At 33.4% G+C, this 16,672-nt stretch overlaps 1 protein-coding gene across 29 annotated transcripts in view; it reads right to left on the bottom strand.

Moving 5' to 3' along the window:
• The window catches only part of LOC145261268 (phosphatase and actin regulator 2-like), an 858,751-nt gene that overhangs the window by 17,016 nt on the left and 825,063 nt on the right, over positions 1-16,672 (bottom strand). For all 29 annotated transcript variants that reach the window (XM_080119715.1, XM_080119712.1, XM_080119716.1 and 26 more), the window contains 2 exons: positions 9,420-9,475; positions 2,308-2,369 (listed from right to left, as the gene is read on the bottom strand). In XM_080119715.1, coding sequence (XP_079975841.1) covers positions 2,308-2,369; positions 9,420-9,475 — 118 coding nt within the window. The remainder of the gene's footprint in view (positions 1-2,307; positions 2,370-9,419; positions 9,476-16,672) is intronic.

The raw sequence follows: 16,672 nt of genomic DNA, 5'->3' as shown, positions 1-16,672 counted from the left end.
TCCATAAAAAAAAAAAAAAGTTTAGCATTACTCTTGAATTTGTCTGAATAGTCTTGAAACAATTGTAACTAACGATGAAATACACTATTTGTTGCTATCAATCTGTCTTGGTTTTTGTTAAAACAATATATGAATGCTCAATTATGAAATACGATAAATTTGTGTGCTTACAGTTTAAGTCATCTCCTTTTGGCTTAAAACTTATTGGTATATCAACGATTACTGAATTTTCAATTATATAAACCCAGTAAAATTCAGAATAATATAAATAAGACATATATATATATATATATATATATATATATATATATATATATATATATATTTTATTTAATAGTACAGAAGTTCAGAAAAACATTGGTACCGTCGGTTTCAAGCCCAACATAAAGGGGACCAGTTAATGGTAAAATGTAAATGATGTTAGGCTCTCGTCAGCCATGTTATTTCTCGATGGTACCAATGTTTTTCTGAACTTCTGTACAATTAAATAAATAAATATTAAACTCTTATATCGAAAAAGTTTTTCTTTGTAATCGAACACTTTGTTGGAATTCTCCCCCCAAAAAACAGTAAACATATATATATATATATATATATATATATATATATATATATAGAGAGAGAGAGAGAGAGAGGGATAAAAAGAGGGAATAGAGAGAAAGATAATGGGATAGAGAGAGAGGTTGAAATAGAGATAGAGAGGGGGACAGAGAAAAGGGGAGAGAGGGAGAGAGAAAAGGAAAGAGAGGAGAGGGAAAGAGAGGGGGAGAGGGAGATAGGGAGAGAGAGAGAGGGAGGGAGAGAGTCAGAAGGAGAGCTCTATTTAAAACACAAGAAGTGTTAACAGAAACATGTTGCACACATTTTTCTTGTAATTTATTTTCTCATCCAGAATGTCGGTCAATACCAGGGAACCCTACTAGTTATAACAACAATAACAATAATGAACCATCATGGTGTGAAAGCCAAGAAAAAACTTTGCAACACAACTTGGCGTTATTTATCATAATTACATCCGGCCACTTGGAATTGTGTCAGATTCCAAAATGGCTACCGATTAACTTTAATTGTATTTGAATTCAGTGATAAATATTGATGTCAAAGTATGGTTAGCAAAGTTTTAAGGATTGTGTGATATTTTTACGTTTGGCTGCAATGCTAAGCAGCTGATAAACGTTTAATGTCCAATCATCTTCAAAATGGTCCGAAACATGCAATGATAGTTTTAAAAACAACAGAAATGACCAATCGGAATATGGATTTATACTTTGTAGATTGTTGCAAGCAAATGACGAGAATAAAATGACTGCATCAACGTATCAAATGACTGGATTCCATCCAATTTATAATTGGTTTTTCTTTGTAAGAATAAAACGGTCACTTTAGCAGACCAGTTGACCTTCAAACTGATCAGTGATCCCCCCCCCCCGTCCCCCACACCCACTTAACACTGTTTGCTTGGCACACGCAGAATTATTTGATCGATGTGAAATGGAGACAATGTTATACTCTTTTGTAAATTCATTTTTCAAAACGGTTTATGTTTTAGAGACTTTATCGTCTGATTGTGATTTTTTTTTTTTTTTTTACATTTTTATTTGAGAAATTTTCTGATGTGCAGAGTGGGGTGAGGGAAATCCAGTCATCATGGTACAATTTTACTTACAAATTTTTGACATTTTTTTTTTTTTGTTTTAGTGGGAAGGAAGGGGAAAAGAAAGAGGAGGTATTTTGTTCTCTCTCACTGCAAGAACTGTGATACCAGGATCAGAAAGTGGGATTGAGAAGGAGGAGTATGCTGACCTGCAAAAAGTGTCCAGGCAACTCTGTCGGCATTCCCCAGTTAGGACGCCTCAGGCAATTAGCAATGAACTAACCCCTTCTCAAAGAGAGAAGGCAAAGGCTGGGAGGGTGGACCTCCTAGAACTGCACAGAACTGTCATCGCACCACAATCAACATGGACCAGATCATTACAGAATTGGTTTAATCTCTGTTGATTTTAGGGGCGAGAGAATAAAAATCCCTCAAAAAAGAGAATAAAGAAAAATAGGTGGGGGGAAGGAAAAGAATAAGAAAAGGAAAAAGTATAAGCAAAAATCATGACTGATTGGGATAAGAACAATCTACCCTTGTGGATTAAACAAAAATTTCAGTTTGAAATTCTGTATGGATCGCACAAGTTCTGAAAAGATGCAAAAGGTTTGAGGTTACATAGGACAAAACCTTTTGAATATACAACAACAAGGATGAGAATAGTAGTCTGAATAATCCAAACAACCCTGCCCTCCTCAAAAAAATGTTTTTACCTTCCGAACGAGATATCGTTTCTTCTCCTCTTTTTCCTTTTTGGCCTCTTCAGCTGTTTTGTCTATAAAAAAAGAAATGAATCACAAAATAAGACAACCTTGGTTAAAAAAGAAACAGAAATTTATTTATTTGCGGACTGTTATCCTCATCTTTATAGCTGTTGTTTCACAGCATTTCGGCCAACTCATCCTCTGGCCTTCGTCAGGTGGTTAACCGCGGCGGAATAGGAATGCTGAATCTCTTAACTGTATCCTCAGTAATTACTGCCTTCCATAGTTGTTGTTATCTCAATCCTGTTTTGGCCAATTAATCCTCTGGCCGGCTTTGGGTAGGATTGAAACCACTATCTTCAGACAATGCTCACCTGGAACCGTAGCGACTCAATACCTCTATCCACTGTGCCACGGGCCCCATCATAGTTAACCATCTGAAGAAGGCCAAAGGAATAGTTGGTCGAAACATTGTGAAACAACTATGAAGATGAGGATAACAATGTGCAAATAAATTAATGAATAAATATACAAATTACTCATCTTCCAATAATAAAAACAGAAACAGAAATGTCGCAAACTGACACTGATTCACTTGCGTTAGCATCAAATGGTTTAGAACATATAACACGCAATATTATTCCGCGTCAATGAAACAAACATTAATGACAAATCAAAAACCAATCATTAAATATTGTCAAAACAATATTTAATCGTTGGTTTTTGACATGATATGTGTGAGAACAAATATGGCTTTTACATATGGAGGAAGTGGGAGGGGGAAGAGGAGGAGGAGGAGGTGGAGGAGGAGGAGGAGGAGGAGGAGTGCCCCCTCCCCAAGATGTCACCCACGAAAGTGTAAATCAAATTCAGAATCATTTTTGCAATAAAACTATACAAATTTTATTAGAGAAATACCAATCCGTTTATGGTCATTTTCCAGTCACATTTTTTTTTTTTTTTTACAAATTTTTTTTTCAAATATAAATGTTATCTCTTTGTTAAAACACAATATTAAGCAATGACATTTGCCATTTAAGCATATTTTTGTATACAAAATCAAAATATGCAGCTGAAAACATTTATAAATTAACAATTTCCACGCAAGTTGCAGTAAATACACATAAATCTGCTGAAATACTTTAAAAATTCCATGTATCCATTTAAAAAATGTAGAGAACTCCAAGTTAAATTATAGTGCATTTTTTTTTATACAAGAAGACAAGATCTTGTTGTAGTGTCCACCTTACAGATAACAATAAACTCTTCCATGTACTATAAAGACTGGGAGAATATGTCTGTCAGTGCTAGTGCATGAACCATGCACACTTGGCAGTTGGACTGACATATATGCACACCATTTATTTGTGTATTTGTTTTTCTGTTCAATATCTTTTGTGGAAACAAAATACAGAGTTGTGTCCACAACAGATCTAATACTAGAATTTGTCTAGAAATAAATATTGCAAGATTTTCCATAAAATTTAAAGAGAATTATAAGTTCTGCACAATTCTAGTTTCATTACAAAACTTTTGAAAAAAAAAAGTTTAATTTTCATAATTGCTGGTCGAAAATGTTTTTAAATATTAAGGCTTACATTTTGAATATCAAATTACCCTTACATAGGCAAACAGGTAAATGAGAATCTTGGAACTAATTTCAGCCTTGCATATATTTGACTGAGATTAACTTTCTTTTTTTTTTTATTTATATTTCTCTAATTGCTCAATTCAATAAGTTCATTCAATGAAAAATGTAAAAAAAAAAAAAATTCATTAAGTTCATTCAATAAAATAAATACACAGTTGTTAATTTTGGGACACTCTATATAATATACTTAAATCCAAAAATGTATATTAAAACATTTTGTTGAAAATGTCCAGTATTTATTTCAATATTGCACAATATAATGAAATTAAAGTGAAACATTTTGAAAGGCTACATAAATGCAGATGTGTTTTGAGCTCTGATCTCCTCAAGCGATTCAAAACAAAAATATATTTTTAAATAAAAGGTGACATGAGATTAATTAAAATAAGAGATAACCCAACACTAAATTGATCAGTAAATGGTATAGATTTTTTTTACTTAAGATGAGAAGAATGCAAGCAAAAATAAAACGAGGAATTTCACTGTTGAGAATAAATTATCTATTGTAAAGTTCAAATATTTTTTTTTTTGGAAAAATTTTTTTTTTCTTCAATGCATTCATAATTATGAAGTTGAAACATTTTGACCGAATCAAATAATTATTATAATACCTATTAAATAAAAAATACATTTTTATTTTACCTCAATTTATTTAATGGATTTGTCATATTTTTTTTTCTTTTCCTATAACACATATTCACCAATTATGAAATTCATGTGATGCAATGGGTTGTAATGAGCTTCCACAAACTGAAGTCAATCATAGTCGGGCAGGTTATCTCAATATTTCATAATCTTTCACTTAGTGATACAAGCACCAAAATTGGCACAAATGACGTTCAGAACATACATTTGAAGAAAAGAACATTAGCCATCAGAAAATTCAAGATGGCTGCCAGTTTTCAAGATGGCTGCAGAAGCAAAGCTGACAAATTTCAATTTTGGTGCTTATATCACCAACTGAAAGATTGTTTCCGCAATCTGCCTCACTAACATGACACTTTGAATACATTAAATAATGAAAGACATAAATAGTTGTAATTTTTTTGCTTACTACTGTAGCCATCGTAAAATTATGACAAGAGACATTGTTGTCCAGTTATCACACTTTAGTTTGTTATGTTTTACAGCACGTCACCCATTGTCATCTTTATTGAGTTTATGTCAAAACCCTGCATGGTTTTGTATACAACTGTTTTTATAGATTAATTCTTTGCAATTGATCTGCCCATGCCAGTACAGTTAGGGAAGCAGGAACTCGAAAGGGAACTCCAAAGTCTAGCAGTTCTGGGGAAGACACTATTAGAGTAGAAGGTTTTCTGACATCTGGAGATCTCTACTGTGTAGGGGGTGGGGCTTTGCTGCTTGTCAGGTTTGTCAGGGGTATTTATGTCGAGGAGGCACCAGGGATTGTAGTTTGTTGGAGCATCTACCATTAAAATACTTGTAAAACACAGGCAGAGGGATGCAACATTTCTTCCATTGGACAGAGGCTGAAACTTAGATGATAGTTTAGGACCTATCAGGTTGGTGACTCTCTTTTGAACCCTATCCAGGAGCAATAGACTAGTAGCAGATACACCAGCCCAAATGTGGCAACAATACTCCATACATGGGCGATTGGTGGCCTTGTAGAGATAAAGGATACTTTCAGGCATAGATAGTTTTCTAGCACGGTAGAGAGAGCCCACCTTCCTCCCAGCAGCGTTGGCAATGGCCTCAATGTATCTGTTTCATCTCCTGTTTCCTGTGAACGTTAAGCTGAGAAGTTTAAATGAAGTACTTTCAGATAATGTATCTTTAGCCATAACTATTGGTGGTTGAGAAGGTTGGCAGCATTGAATGTTACCATCCATTTTTGTCCCCATTCCACTACAGATTGGAGATCTTCCTCTAGGGTTTCCACCATTGCCTTAGATATGATTAAAATAAAAATTTGTCGCAGCTTTTTTTTTTTTTTTATGTTTTGAATTAATAAAAATATCGTTATTAGTAGCGTCCTAAATTATGAGATGAAAAAATGAAGATATTTTTTAGTAAAATGGAGTTGTCTCCCTCTGCACAGTGACCTTTTGTAAAACAGTGCCCCATTGCCTTAGATATGTGTTCATTCATTTTCCTCTCGTGCCTGTTATAGAGCGTGGTGTCGTCACCAAATATGCCCATATCAGAAACAATTGTTAGTGACATTAAGATAATGTACCTTACAAAAAAAAAAAAAAAAAAATTTACTTAATTTGGCTCACACAATTGCATTTTTAAATAATTACCTAAAATTAAAAAAAAAAAAAAAAAAAAAAATCGGCAAGGGAGATAATTCATTTTAAATAACTATAATAGGAGTTGTCTACCTTTAAAAAAGAGACACAAACAAATAAATATAAAACTCTAAAATGACTCCATTATATCCTACGCAACGCCGGGTAGATACAGTTAGATTCAGAACAAACTTCTGTAATATGGTCCACTGGTCAGGAAAAGTTTCTCATGCTTCATCTGATTACGACTAATTGTCATGAGAAACTGCGAGGGGACCATACATTTTGTGGCCTTCAGTTCAAGTACTTAACCACTAAGCTGTACTAAGAATAGAAAGAAATAAATACCACCGTGCACCCAGTGTTCCGGACAAATAAAGTATAGAGTCAGTAGTCGGCAGACATTTGAAAGAAGATTATGTTGGTATACACTGTACCTATTTACTTTTAATGACAGTAGATTATCCATTGTTGTCTTTGGTGATATTTAGCCGTGATGACATGTGTCGCGCTGAAATATGGGGTTAGGTTAAAACGTCCCCAATCAGTGGCATGCTTCTTTCTCACCTGTAAGGCAAATCAACTAATCAAAATATTCAACAAAAGGTAAACAGATTCTCACCTGTTGGCGGATACTCTCAATTGTATTCACTCATTCATTTTAATGTCGTTTTGATTGTTTGCAGCGACCACAGATGTTTTCGACACATGTGGTTGTAGTATTAATTAAAATTCGTAAGACGCATTGAAGGTCTTACGAATTCACTAATAATTGGGAGACATTTTGAGAAAGCACTCGCATATTTTTCAATGGAATTGTTATTTCAGATTAAAGTGTCACAGATCAACAGAAATACTATCCGAAAAGTAGGTGTGGCAGATTGACCAATCAGATGAGTTTTTACAATTCATGCAAGACAAATTAAGGCACAACAAGTGGCTCCTGCTGATTCTCTATTATTCGTGTCATATTTAGGCACGTCATTTGAGCAACCTAGAATTCTTATCTTAAGAATAAGAAGAAACCAGTTTTCATTTAGACAGACTGCCATGTTTTCTTTTGTTTCTATTAAAAATCTTTGTAAAAAAAAAAATCCCCCCTCAGAACATTTAAAAAAAAGGAGTCAAATATAAACAGAAAAAAATACATCTTTAAATAAAAAAGATGTTTCATAAACATTTAATATTAAAAATAAAACACTTATTAAACAAATAAACACTTATCTCTATATAAATAAAATGAACTCATTTTTTCCCGTGACCTTAATACGATTAAAAATCACGACATTACATTCAAATGTAATATCCCCACACTTCAGCACAGGATCTGAGGTGTGCTATAGGCCTACTACCCTTATAGTTCCTTGAGAGTTCACTGCCACAATCGGTTAGAATCAATGGAAGTTGTTAAATCTTTTCTCTCTATTCGATTCATACTCCGCCCACAACCACTTAACACCGCTGCAGATACGCCCACAGGGGAATATATGAGGAACACCGGTTTGAGTTCTTAGTTGCTTAAAAAATATGGATTGGCATTTTTCCGTCAGGTGAAACGCGACTTTACATTGCAGTTATTCTGTGGGTTACTTGTGACATTTTATAAATTTCTTCTTTTTTTTTCCCCTCCCTTTATATTTTTTCTCTTTTTGTAGGGGGTTGGGGGTTGCGATTCGAAGGATTACTTAAACTAAAGGAACTAACATTGGATTCCAGTTTTTACAAGAAACTTTAACAGTCAGCTGCCAGCGTTCTTCAAATCTTGCACCGATTAGTCACTTTAATATTTTATTTACTGTCTTTATACTTCTGTTATGTTTGCACTGATTTCATATGTTATACTAAGGAGGGGACAGCTGACTTCCTATTTTTGGATTAGTTACTTATTCATTATTTATTTCTATTCATTATTCATTTCTATACATTGCATTTCTGAGTTTCATTAGCACACTTACTACTACGTTATCAATATTGGAATCAGACGACATTCGAATTGATTAATAGTGACAACAAAGAAAATATTACAAAAAAGGAAACCAAAAGAAACCAACATTAAAAAAAATAAAAGACACGGTCAGTTTTTTCTGGTTTATTTATTCATTTTTTTTTTCTTTTTCATTGAAACAAAGAAAAATAAATAAATAAAATCTATTAAACATATTTTCATTATACATGGTAAGTTTTATTTTTTTGAATTTTGTTTTTCCATTTAAAAAAAAAAACAAAAAAAATTAGATTTTTGTTATTCTTTCATGTTCGTTTTGTTTTTTTATTCCTTTCAATTTTACGTGTCATATATTAGCTAAACCAGGGGGGGGGGAGCATCTATAAATATAAAAGCTAAAATGTGTGTGTGTGTGTGTGTGTTCCTTCACCTTAAACTCGGCCTCCTCCTCCTGCTACTATGACAATGATGTGATGTTTGACCTAGAAAACGTTTACGTTAGTTTCAACCACGTGCAAGTGCTTTTAAAGGGTTAATTTTATCCGTTCTCAATTGTGTGTGTCTTTGACGTAGAGGTAACGTGTCGGGAATTTTTTTTCCGCCTTAGCCTCGATGCTTCGGGTTCGAGCCTGTCTTCCTACCTAAACCTTTTTTTCCTCTTTTACACCTTTTTTCCTTTTTTTACATTTGTTCGCAGTTTTGCTTTGTTTTGGTTTTTCCAATTTTTTATAACATCGAGTTTTTTTTTTATAATATTAAAACAGCCCCCCTTACTACATCCGAGCAACGCCAGGTACCCCCCGCTAGTTAAAAATAAAACATTTATCAAAAATAAAACACTAATAAAAACACTTATAAAACAATTCCACATATGATCTTAATAGTTTATTGAAGGTTCTATCATAATTGATATACAATTGCATTAGACAATGGTTTATTGACCAGTTCTTTGAATTCATGAAAATATATTGAATCTAAAGAATAGAGATAATTGAAGGTTTTAGAAATTTAATAAAATAAAAATTCATTGGATCTAAAGAATATCGTGGATTCAATATATCATACACGCATGAATATATAAAAAAAATATATTGAAATTATTTTTCTAAAAATTGGTTTAGCTCATTAAAAAATTCAATAATTTCAAGTATTTTAAATTTATTAACTAAATACCTCTAAAAAAAACGAAAAAAAAATTAATTTAAATTAAAAGGATAATAATAAAAAACATAAAAAAAAAAATGAAGATTATAAGAATGAAACTTACTATGTAAGATATTTCTCTGTTCAAGTTCTTCAGGTGTGGGCCTTAGGCTTAACCGCCTGTCAAAGAAAGAAAGAAAAATCAACATTTAAAACATTGGAAGGAAAGAAATACAGCACAAAAAAAAAAAAAAAAAAAAAAAGAAAATAAATAAATAATATGGAGGAGTATAAGAAGGCTATAGTAATGCGGGTCACTGGCATCTGAATTGCTGTGACAAATGAACAAAAATAGACAAACGAAAGAAGGTCCTGTTTATTTTTTTTTTTTTTATCTTCGTATATCCATTTATTTTCCAAAAACAATTAAACATAATTGCTAAGGAGTCAAAAAATTGATAAAATTGGAACTTGGCAAGTGTAAGTCGACATAAGTGCTCTTATGCATGCGCAAATATACATTTATACATTAAAGTCTGCTCATTTTTAATTATTTCTTATCCATCTGACAATAGCTAAAACAGTAATGACTAAAGCGAGAGTGCTAAATATTTTGGTTTCAATTCCAGTTGATGGCACTTTGAAATCACTACAATATATATTGGGTACAATATAATAATCCATAGAGACTTAGCTCTATAATAATAAATACAAAATCTGCATACATTAAAATATCATATTTCAGCATATTTTACGACTGGGCAACACGAGGCTACGTGCTAGTATGCATCATCATCATGACGGGCTCCTTGCCCGGACCAATGTGACTCTTTCTCTCCAGAGTTTCCTGTCTTCCATCAGCTGCCTCAGATCTTTAGGTTCACAGTTGGTGTCATGTGCTATTTGTTGGATGTACGTGGATCTAGGTCGTCCTCTGCTTGCACGTCCGTGTCGTGGAGTCCATAGCAATACATCACTCACCAATTCATGCTTGCTCCTCAGACAATGAACGGCAAATCGTAGGCATCTTTCTCTGATGGTATTAGATATGGCAGGTAGGTTGCCATAAAATTGCTGCTTCATGGGATGATTTTGTCAAGATATATTTAATATTGTTCTTAGCATACAGGTGTATGTGCCGTCTAGTTTTCTTTCCAATCTTTTGGTGAGTGTCCAGGTTGTAGCACTGTAAACAAGGACAGACTATACCACTGCCCTGACGAACTGCCTTTTCAGTTTGTCAGCCAGTCCTGAAGTCCATACTGAATGTAACCCATCCAATGCGGTCCATGCTTTTGAGATGCGAATTTCAATATCTCTCTCTGTGGAAACTATGTTGCTGCCCAGATACGTAAACTCAGCGACTTCTTTCAGTGTTGATCCAACCAGAGCCCTGATCTCTACTTCCACATTGAAAGTCATAAACTTTGTCTTATCCGCATTAATGTGGAGACCAATGTCATTTGCAGACTTTTCTAGCTTACGTAACAATGTTTGCGTATCAGCAGTGTTGTTTGCGAACAAAGAAATATCATCTGCGTAATCTGCATCAGTTACGTGTGCTGATTAATGACGTCTGTTTCTGGATTCATTTAGGGTGAAGCCTAGCATGTTGTGTATATCAACAGAGGTGCGAAGTACAAAGTCAAGACAGACAATGAAAAGAAAAGGGGCAAGAGTATCTCCTTGTAGAACCCAGTGCGGATGTCAAAAAATTCAGTGTCCTCATCTGGCAACCTGACCATTGCTCAAGTGTGCTCATATAGCATCATGATAGCATTAATGACTTCATTTGGAATGCCATATGCTTTTAATATGTTGGCCATTTTCCCTCTATGTACGGAGTCGAATGCTTTGGAGAAATCTACAAAGATCATGACTGCCTCAATGTTTTTTGCTTTGACTCCTTCAATCAGTCTCCTAACAGTAAGTATTTGACTAGTAGTAGAGCGATTCTTTCTAAATCCATTTTGGTTCTTCCTGAGCACTTCTTCCACCTTTGGTTGGATATGGCTGAGAAGCATGGCATTGTAGATTTTTGCTGCAATTGGAGTGAGTGTTAATCCTCTGTAGTTGCTTGGTACACTTAGGTCACCCGTCTTGGGGAAGGGAAGTATGCATCCTTCCCTCCATATATTAATAATTTTTTGATTATATACAGAATTGCATGAATTAAGAAGTATGTCATTGAAACCACCTGTCTTCATATACTTTGATATTGTTTGTATTTTGTCTTCGTTAGTCGCATGGTCATGTTTTTTTTTCCAGATAGACCAACTGCTTTTAGGAATAATATTACATATATATTAGTTGTGGCATTCAGCCTGGTCAGCACTTTAATGAGCGACCATTTAGGAAAACAAGGTGCTGTATGTAAAACCTGATCCAACTGGCCTTGCAAGCAGAGAGTCAGCCACCAATCTGCAGCTCCAACCAACATGACATACAGTTCAGGGTGATTTGTTGTGATCTGTTCTTCTCAGACACTGGCTGGGGATAGATTACAGTATCTATGTTAGTATCAGGGTTCGTACAGATTTTACATGTCCATTTTCAAGGCGTTCAAAAGTTTTTCAAGGCATTCTCCAGGAAAAATTCAAGTTTTTATAACAAAATTTGGGGTTTATTTTACAATCCACAGCGATTCCAAAAATGGTAAAAAAAAGAGGAATTCGCCTTTGGAGAGTCCCATCCACAGAAGAAAAGTTTTTTTTTAAGGGAAAGGGGGGGGGAGTCATTTTTATTTATGGCAGCTGCCACAACTCCCCCACCCTCCACAAAAAAATTAAATTATAAATGAAAACAAAAATAAAGGGAGATTGCACCCACCCACCCCATATGCGAGAAAAAAAATTTGTGAGGATTCAAAAACTAGGCCGACCAGGTCGAAAAAAAATATGAAGTTATGCCCCTTGATCACGAAACTACCTGAGATAGTTTTGTGATAATGGAACATAACTCTTGTATCCACAATACTACTATGCAGTTTCAGAACAATGTATTTTGATTTTATTTTCAATATTGGAAAAATATTTTAATGGTATTTTTATTAATACTTAAAAAAAATAATTTAATGGTATTTATTTCAGTTTTATTTCATATTTCAACACAAAATTTTTACATAAAGAATACAAATTTCAAGACCTTTTCAAGACATTATTCATATTTTCAAAAAATTTTCAAAGTAATAATTAAAATAAGTCCTTTTCAAAGTCAAAAGTCAACATTCAAGAACTTTTCAAGTTTGTATGAAAAGAGTATTTTCAAACAGTTTTATTCATATTGCACATAACTTTTCTCTTGTAGGAGTTAAATCAATGCATTCGATGAGAACATGTTTTTTTTTTTTAGTATGCTGTAATACTGTGCTTTTTGACACATTGGTCGTTCTTCTTTAAGCAATTATGAAAGGATAATTCTTACACGATTTATACTAACCAAAAATAAGGTTGAAATTTTTCACAGTTTTTGTTTTCTAATGAAGGTTTGATTAGGTAATGTGTAAACATGGAAGCTTAGAAAGAAAATGGCTGTGGAGTTCTAATTTATGGAAAACCGAAAGAACTTTAGTTTAAGGGTGAGAGGTGCTGGGCAAAATGGCTGTGCAGAATACCAAACGTGCAACGCAAGTAGACCTCATTGTATTATACATGTTGAAATTTCAAAGTAATTTGAATAGAAATCTTGCTTCTCAACTCCCTTCTCGTAGACATGATCCCAAATAATAGCCCCCTTACGTTCAAGTGGCAATATGCCTTGTTTGACACCAATAAGAGTAATTACATATACATACACACTAGCAGGCTACCTGGCATTGCCCAGTCATAAAATATATTTAAATATGATATTTTGATTAATGCAGATTTTATATTTATTATTATATTATATTGGACCCAATATATAATAATGATTTAAAAGTTTTAAAAAAAAAAAATACTCGTGCAGCACCACCAAGAATCAAAACCAAAATGTTTAGTTTATGATTTGTTTTTTCTTTTAACGTTAATGCCTGAGCTATGAAAACATGTTTACTGCAAGGCTAAAATTTAAAAATTTAAAAACATGAACCAATAGCTATTATGTTACGCATGCGTATTTGTAATGCCGTTGTTTGACCTTCACCTGGCAAATTGCATTTAAAAAAAAAAATTTTCACACTTTTGCACCGATTTTCCCTGGCTAAAACCTAAATATAAAGTTTTGCATGGGTTCAAATACCCTATATATTAAGTTTCATGTCTGTAGACCAAAAACTGACATGGGAGTTTGGGAGGCAAAATTTTTTTAAACAAATATATATATGCATATATGAATATATATAGAAAGAGGTTTGTGTTCACTATAACCATTTTTACGCAAATATTACGCAAGTATAAATCATGTAGAATGTCTGCATGAATATAATTACACGTAATAGTTAACTAAAGATGATCATCCCATAAGAAAAAAAACAAAAAAAAAACAATAGGGAATTAATTAAAATGAATGTTTAAAAGAATATGCAAATTAGCTGGAACTTTTGCAGATGAATGCAATTTCACAACCCATATATAATAAGTTGTATTTTGTTTTTAAATAAATAGAAAAAAGGGGGGTTTTAATATGAATATCAATACACACACACAAAAAAAAAAAAAAAATTCATAGGAGTATAGCTATATATGTGGAAATAGTTTTTTTTATTTCACCTTTTATTTATACCAATCCTTTAATTTATGAAGCTCAATGTAATTACAGAGCATATAACAAATAAATAGCAAAATTTCAAGATGCTGTCCATCTTACAATTTATACCTTTAACTAAGTTGAGATGCACAATTCTTGACAGAACTTGTTTCGTTGTGCAAAATCATTCATTTAATTACTATATCAATCAATTAATCTATTCTGCCCTTAACTCCTCAGAAGAAATAGCAAATATCAATTCATTAAAAGAAAATAAAATGCATTGGGCATGATTACAAAATCCGAAAATTGGGAGAGAATTTGCAATTACCTTTTATTTATTCTTTTATTTATTCATTCTCTAAGTCTAAATTAATGTCATATTTTATACGATTACCTACGTTTCCTACAGACCATAGAAGAATGATTGCATCTTTCTTATAAATTAGCTCCAAGACAGTGCATCAGTTTATATGTGAATTTCTTGGTCAAATAATTTTACTATCATCAAAATAATAGATTTCCCGTTCGATATTATTACATGACATCCTATTGCTTTTTACGTAACCGGCCACCTTTAATGCAACATAAAATGTAGATAGAAATAGCGTCTATTAATTATGAGAGCCGAGTTTATTCCTAGCCCTGTGGACTAAATCATTTACTTAATGATATTATCTAATAAACATGAATATCAATAAAAAAAAAAAAAAAAAAAGCATCATGGTACTGTCAAAAATAAATTCACATGTAAAACTAATGTAAATATGTATATACCACCAGATTGACTTCCATGTCCCTATTTACTTTTCTCCCCGTGAGGGCAGAGTTAGACATAAAGGTGGTTTTTAATCCAGCTTTCCAAAAGGAGGCATTCTAGATAAGGACAAGAATAAAAATTACTTCAGTCTAGAAGGATTTCTTTCATCTTCACTGGCAGAACAGATAAAGTTCTTTTTTTTTTTAACTCCTGTTCACACCTAACAAGACATATCGCCACTTTGACGTAAGGGGCTACTATTTGGGACCATGCCTAAGAAAGATTAACAAGATGTTGGTTTACATTACATTTAAACTTCTGCATATCAGTACAGTCAGGGCATTTCAAACTCTAGCTGTTCAAGGGAAGAAACTATTAGAGTAGAAAGCCCTTCTGCATGTAGGGATCTCAACAGTGAAGGGGTGTGATATTTTTGCTAAGAGGATTTGTCAGGAATGTGTACTTTGAGGGGGCACAAGTGCAACGAGTTCATCAGAACACATTCCATTAAAATATTTGTAAAACAAGCACAGAGATGCAACATTGCGGTGATGGGACAGGAGTTGGAGCTTTGTTGACAAAGCAGGGCTCATTAGATTGGAGACTCTTTTTTGGACCCTATTCAAGAGGGAGAGACTATTGGTAGATGCACCAGCCCAGATATGGCAACAATATTCCATGCATAGGCGAATGGTGGCTTTGTAAAGGTACAGGATACTCTCAGGTGTGAGTAGTCTTCTAGCATGATAGAGGGAGCCCACCTTCTTTGCAGCAGCCTTTGCAATGTCCTCAATGTATTTGTTTCAGTTCATATTGCCCGTGAATGTTAAGCCAAGGAGTTTGAAGGAAGAATTCTCAGGTAGGGTATTATTTATCATGGATATCGGTGGTTGGTGTATCAGAACAGATTACTACACTTTGATCCGGGCCAAAAAGACTGACGTTAAGACAATGGTGTTAATATAGAAATGAATCCAAAAGTATATCCCAAAACAATTTTTTTTTGTTCTGCTGCCAAGTCAGTAAGTGTTGTTAAATATCAAATCTGCACCTTGTTCGAGTAGAATCAATATAAACCGAACATCGATTATTTTTCTCACACAAAAACATTTGCGGATTATCATTTTTTTGTGTGACCTGATGCTTTCCCTATTTTAAAGAATTCATATACAGGTATGCGACAATATTTCTACCATTGGAAAAAAATCAAGTTTGTAATTCATTTTACTTTTTAGTGTTCGAACGAGATTTTGAGTGGAAGGGCATTACAGAGAAAATATGAGAGAAGAATTTAAAATATTCGACAAGACACACCTGAAGAAGGTCGGAGGTTACATCGACTGAAACATCGTAAAATTATAAAGTACTAAAATATATCCTCTGTCAAAAATTGATAAAAAATAAAATGGTTCAGTGTTTGCACTAATATTCAAACAAAATAAGAGAAGTTCAAAGAAAAAAAAAAATTTAATACGAATACTAGTAGAACACCCATCCCAGAACGGGTACAAATAGTAAGTATGGTATTAGTTTTAAATTTGGATATTTCTTCTTTCTTTGGAGGTTATGGTACAGTTTCAGTAGTACCTTCTAAATCAAGGATCGGTAACCTGTGGTTCAAATCTGATATTTTAACCAGCCGGTAAGCCTGATTACCAATGATTACTTTTAACATGAGACAAGGCTTTCAAATTCAATAAAAGGCCTGCTATCATCTTCCTCTGATCTACTCATCAGAATTTAAATTCTACGACTGCAAAAAAAACAATCAAACCCCAATCACCTCCATTTATGTGTATAATATAAAAAATAAACATAAAACAGAAACTGAGAGCCGATTTGACCAGGCGACTGGCAACAGAAATTAAGCAGGGACAGCTTCAAAGGAACAATGTTGTCTCAGTCAGCTTTCTATTTCATGTTTTATGAATGTGTAGATGTTACTGCATTTG

This window comes from Euprymna scolopes, chromosome 37, assembly GCF_053919585.1.
Source record: "Euprymna scolopes isolate OS-2025 chromosome 37, ASM5391958v1, whole genome shotgun sequence".
NCBI lineage: Eukaryota > Metazoa > Mollusca > Cephalopoda > Sepiida > Sepiolidae > Euprymna > Euprymna scolopes.
This window is presented reverse-complemented; position numbering and strand designations above follow the sequence as displayed.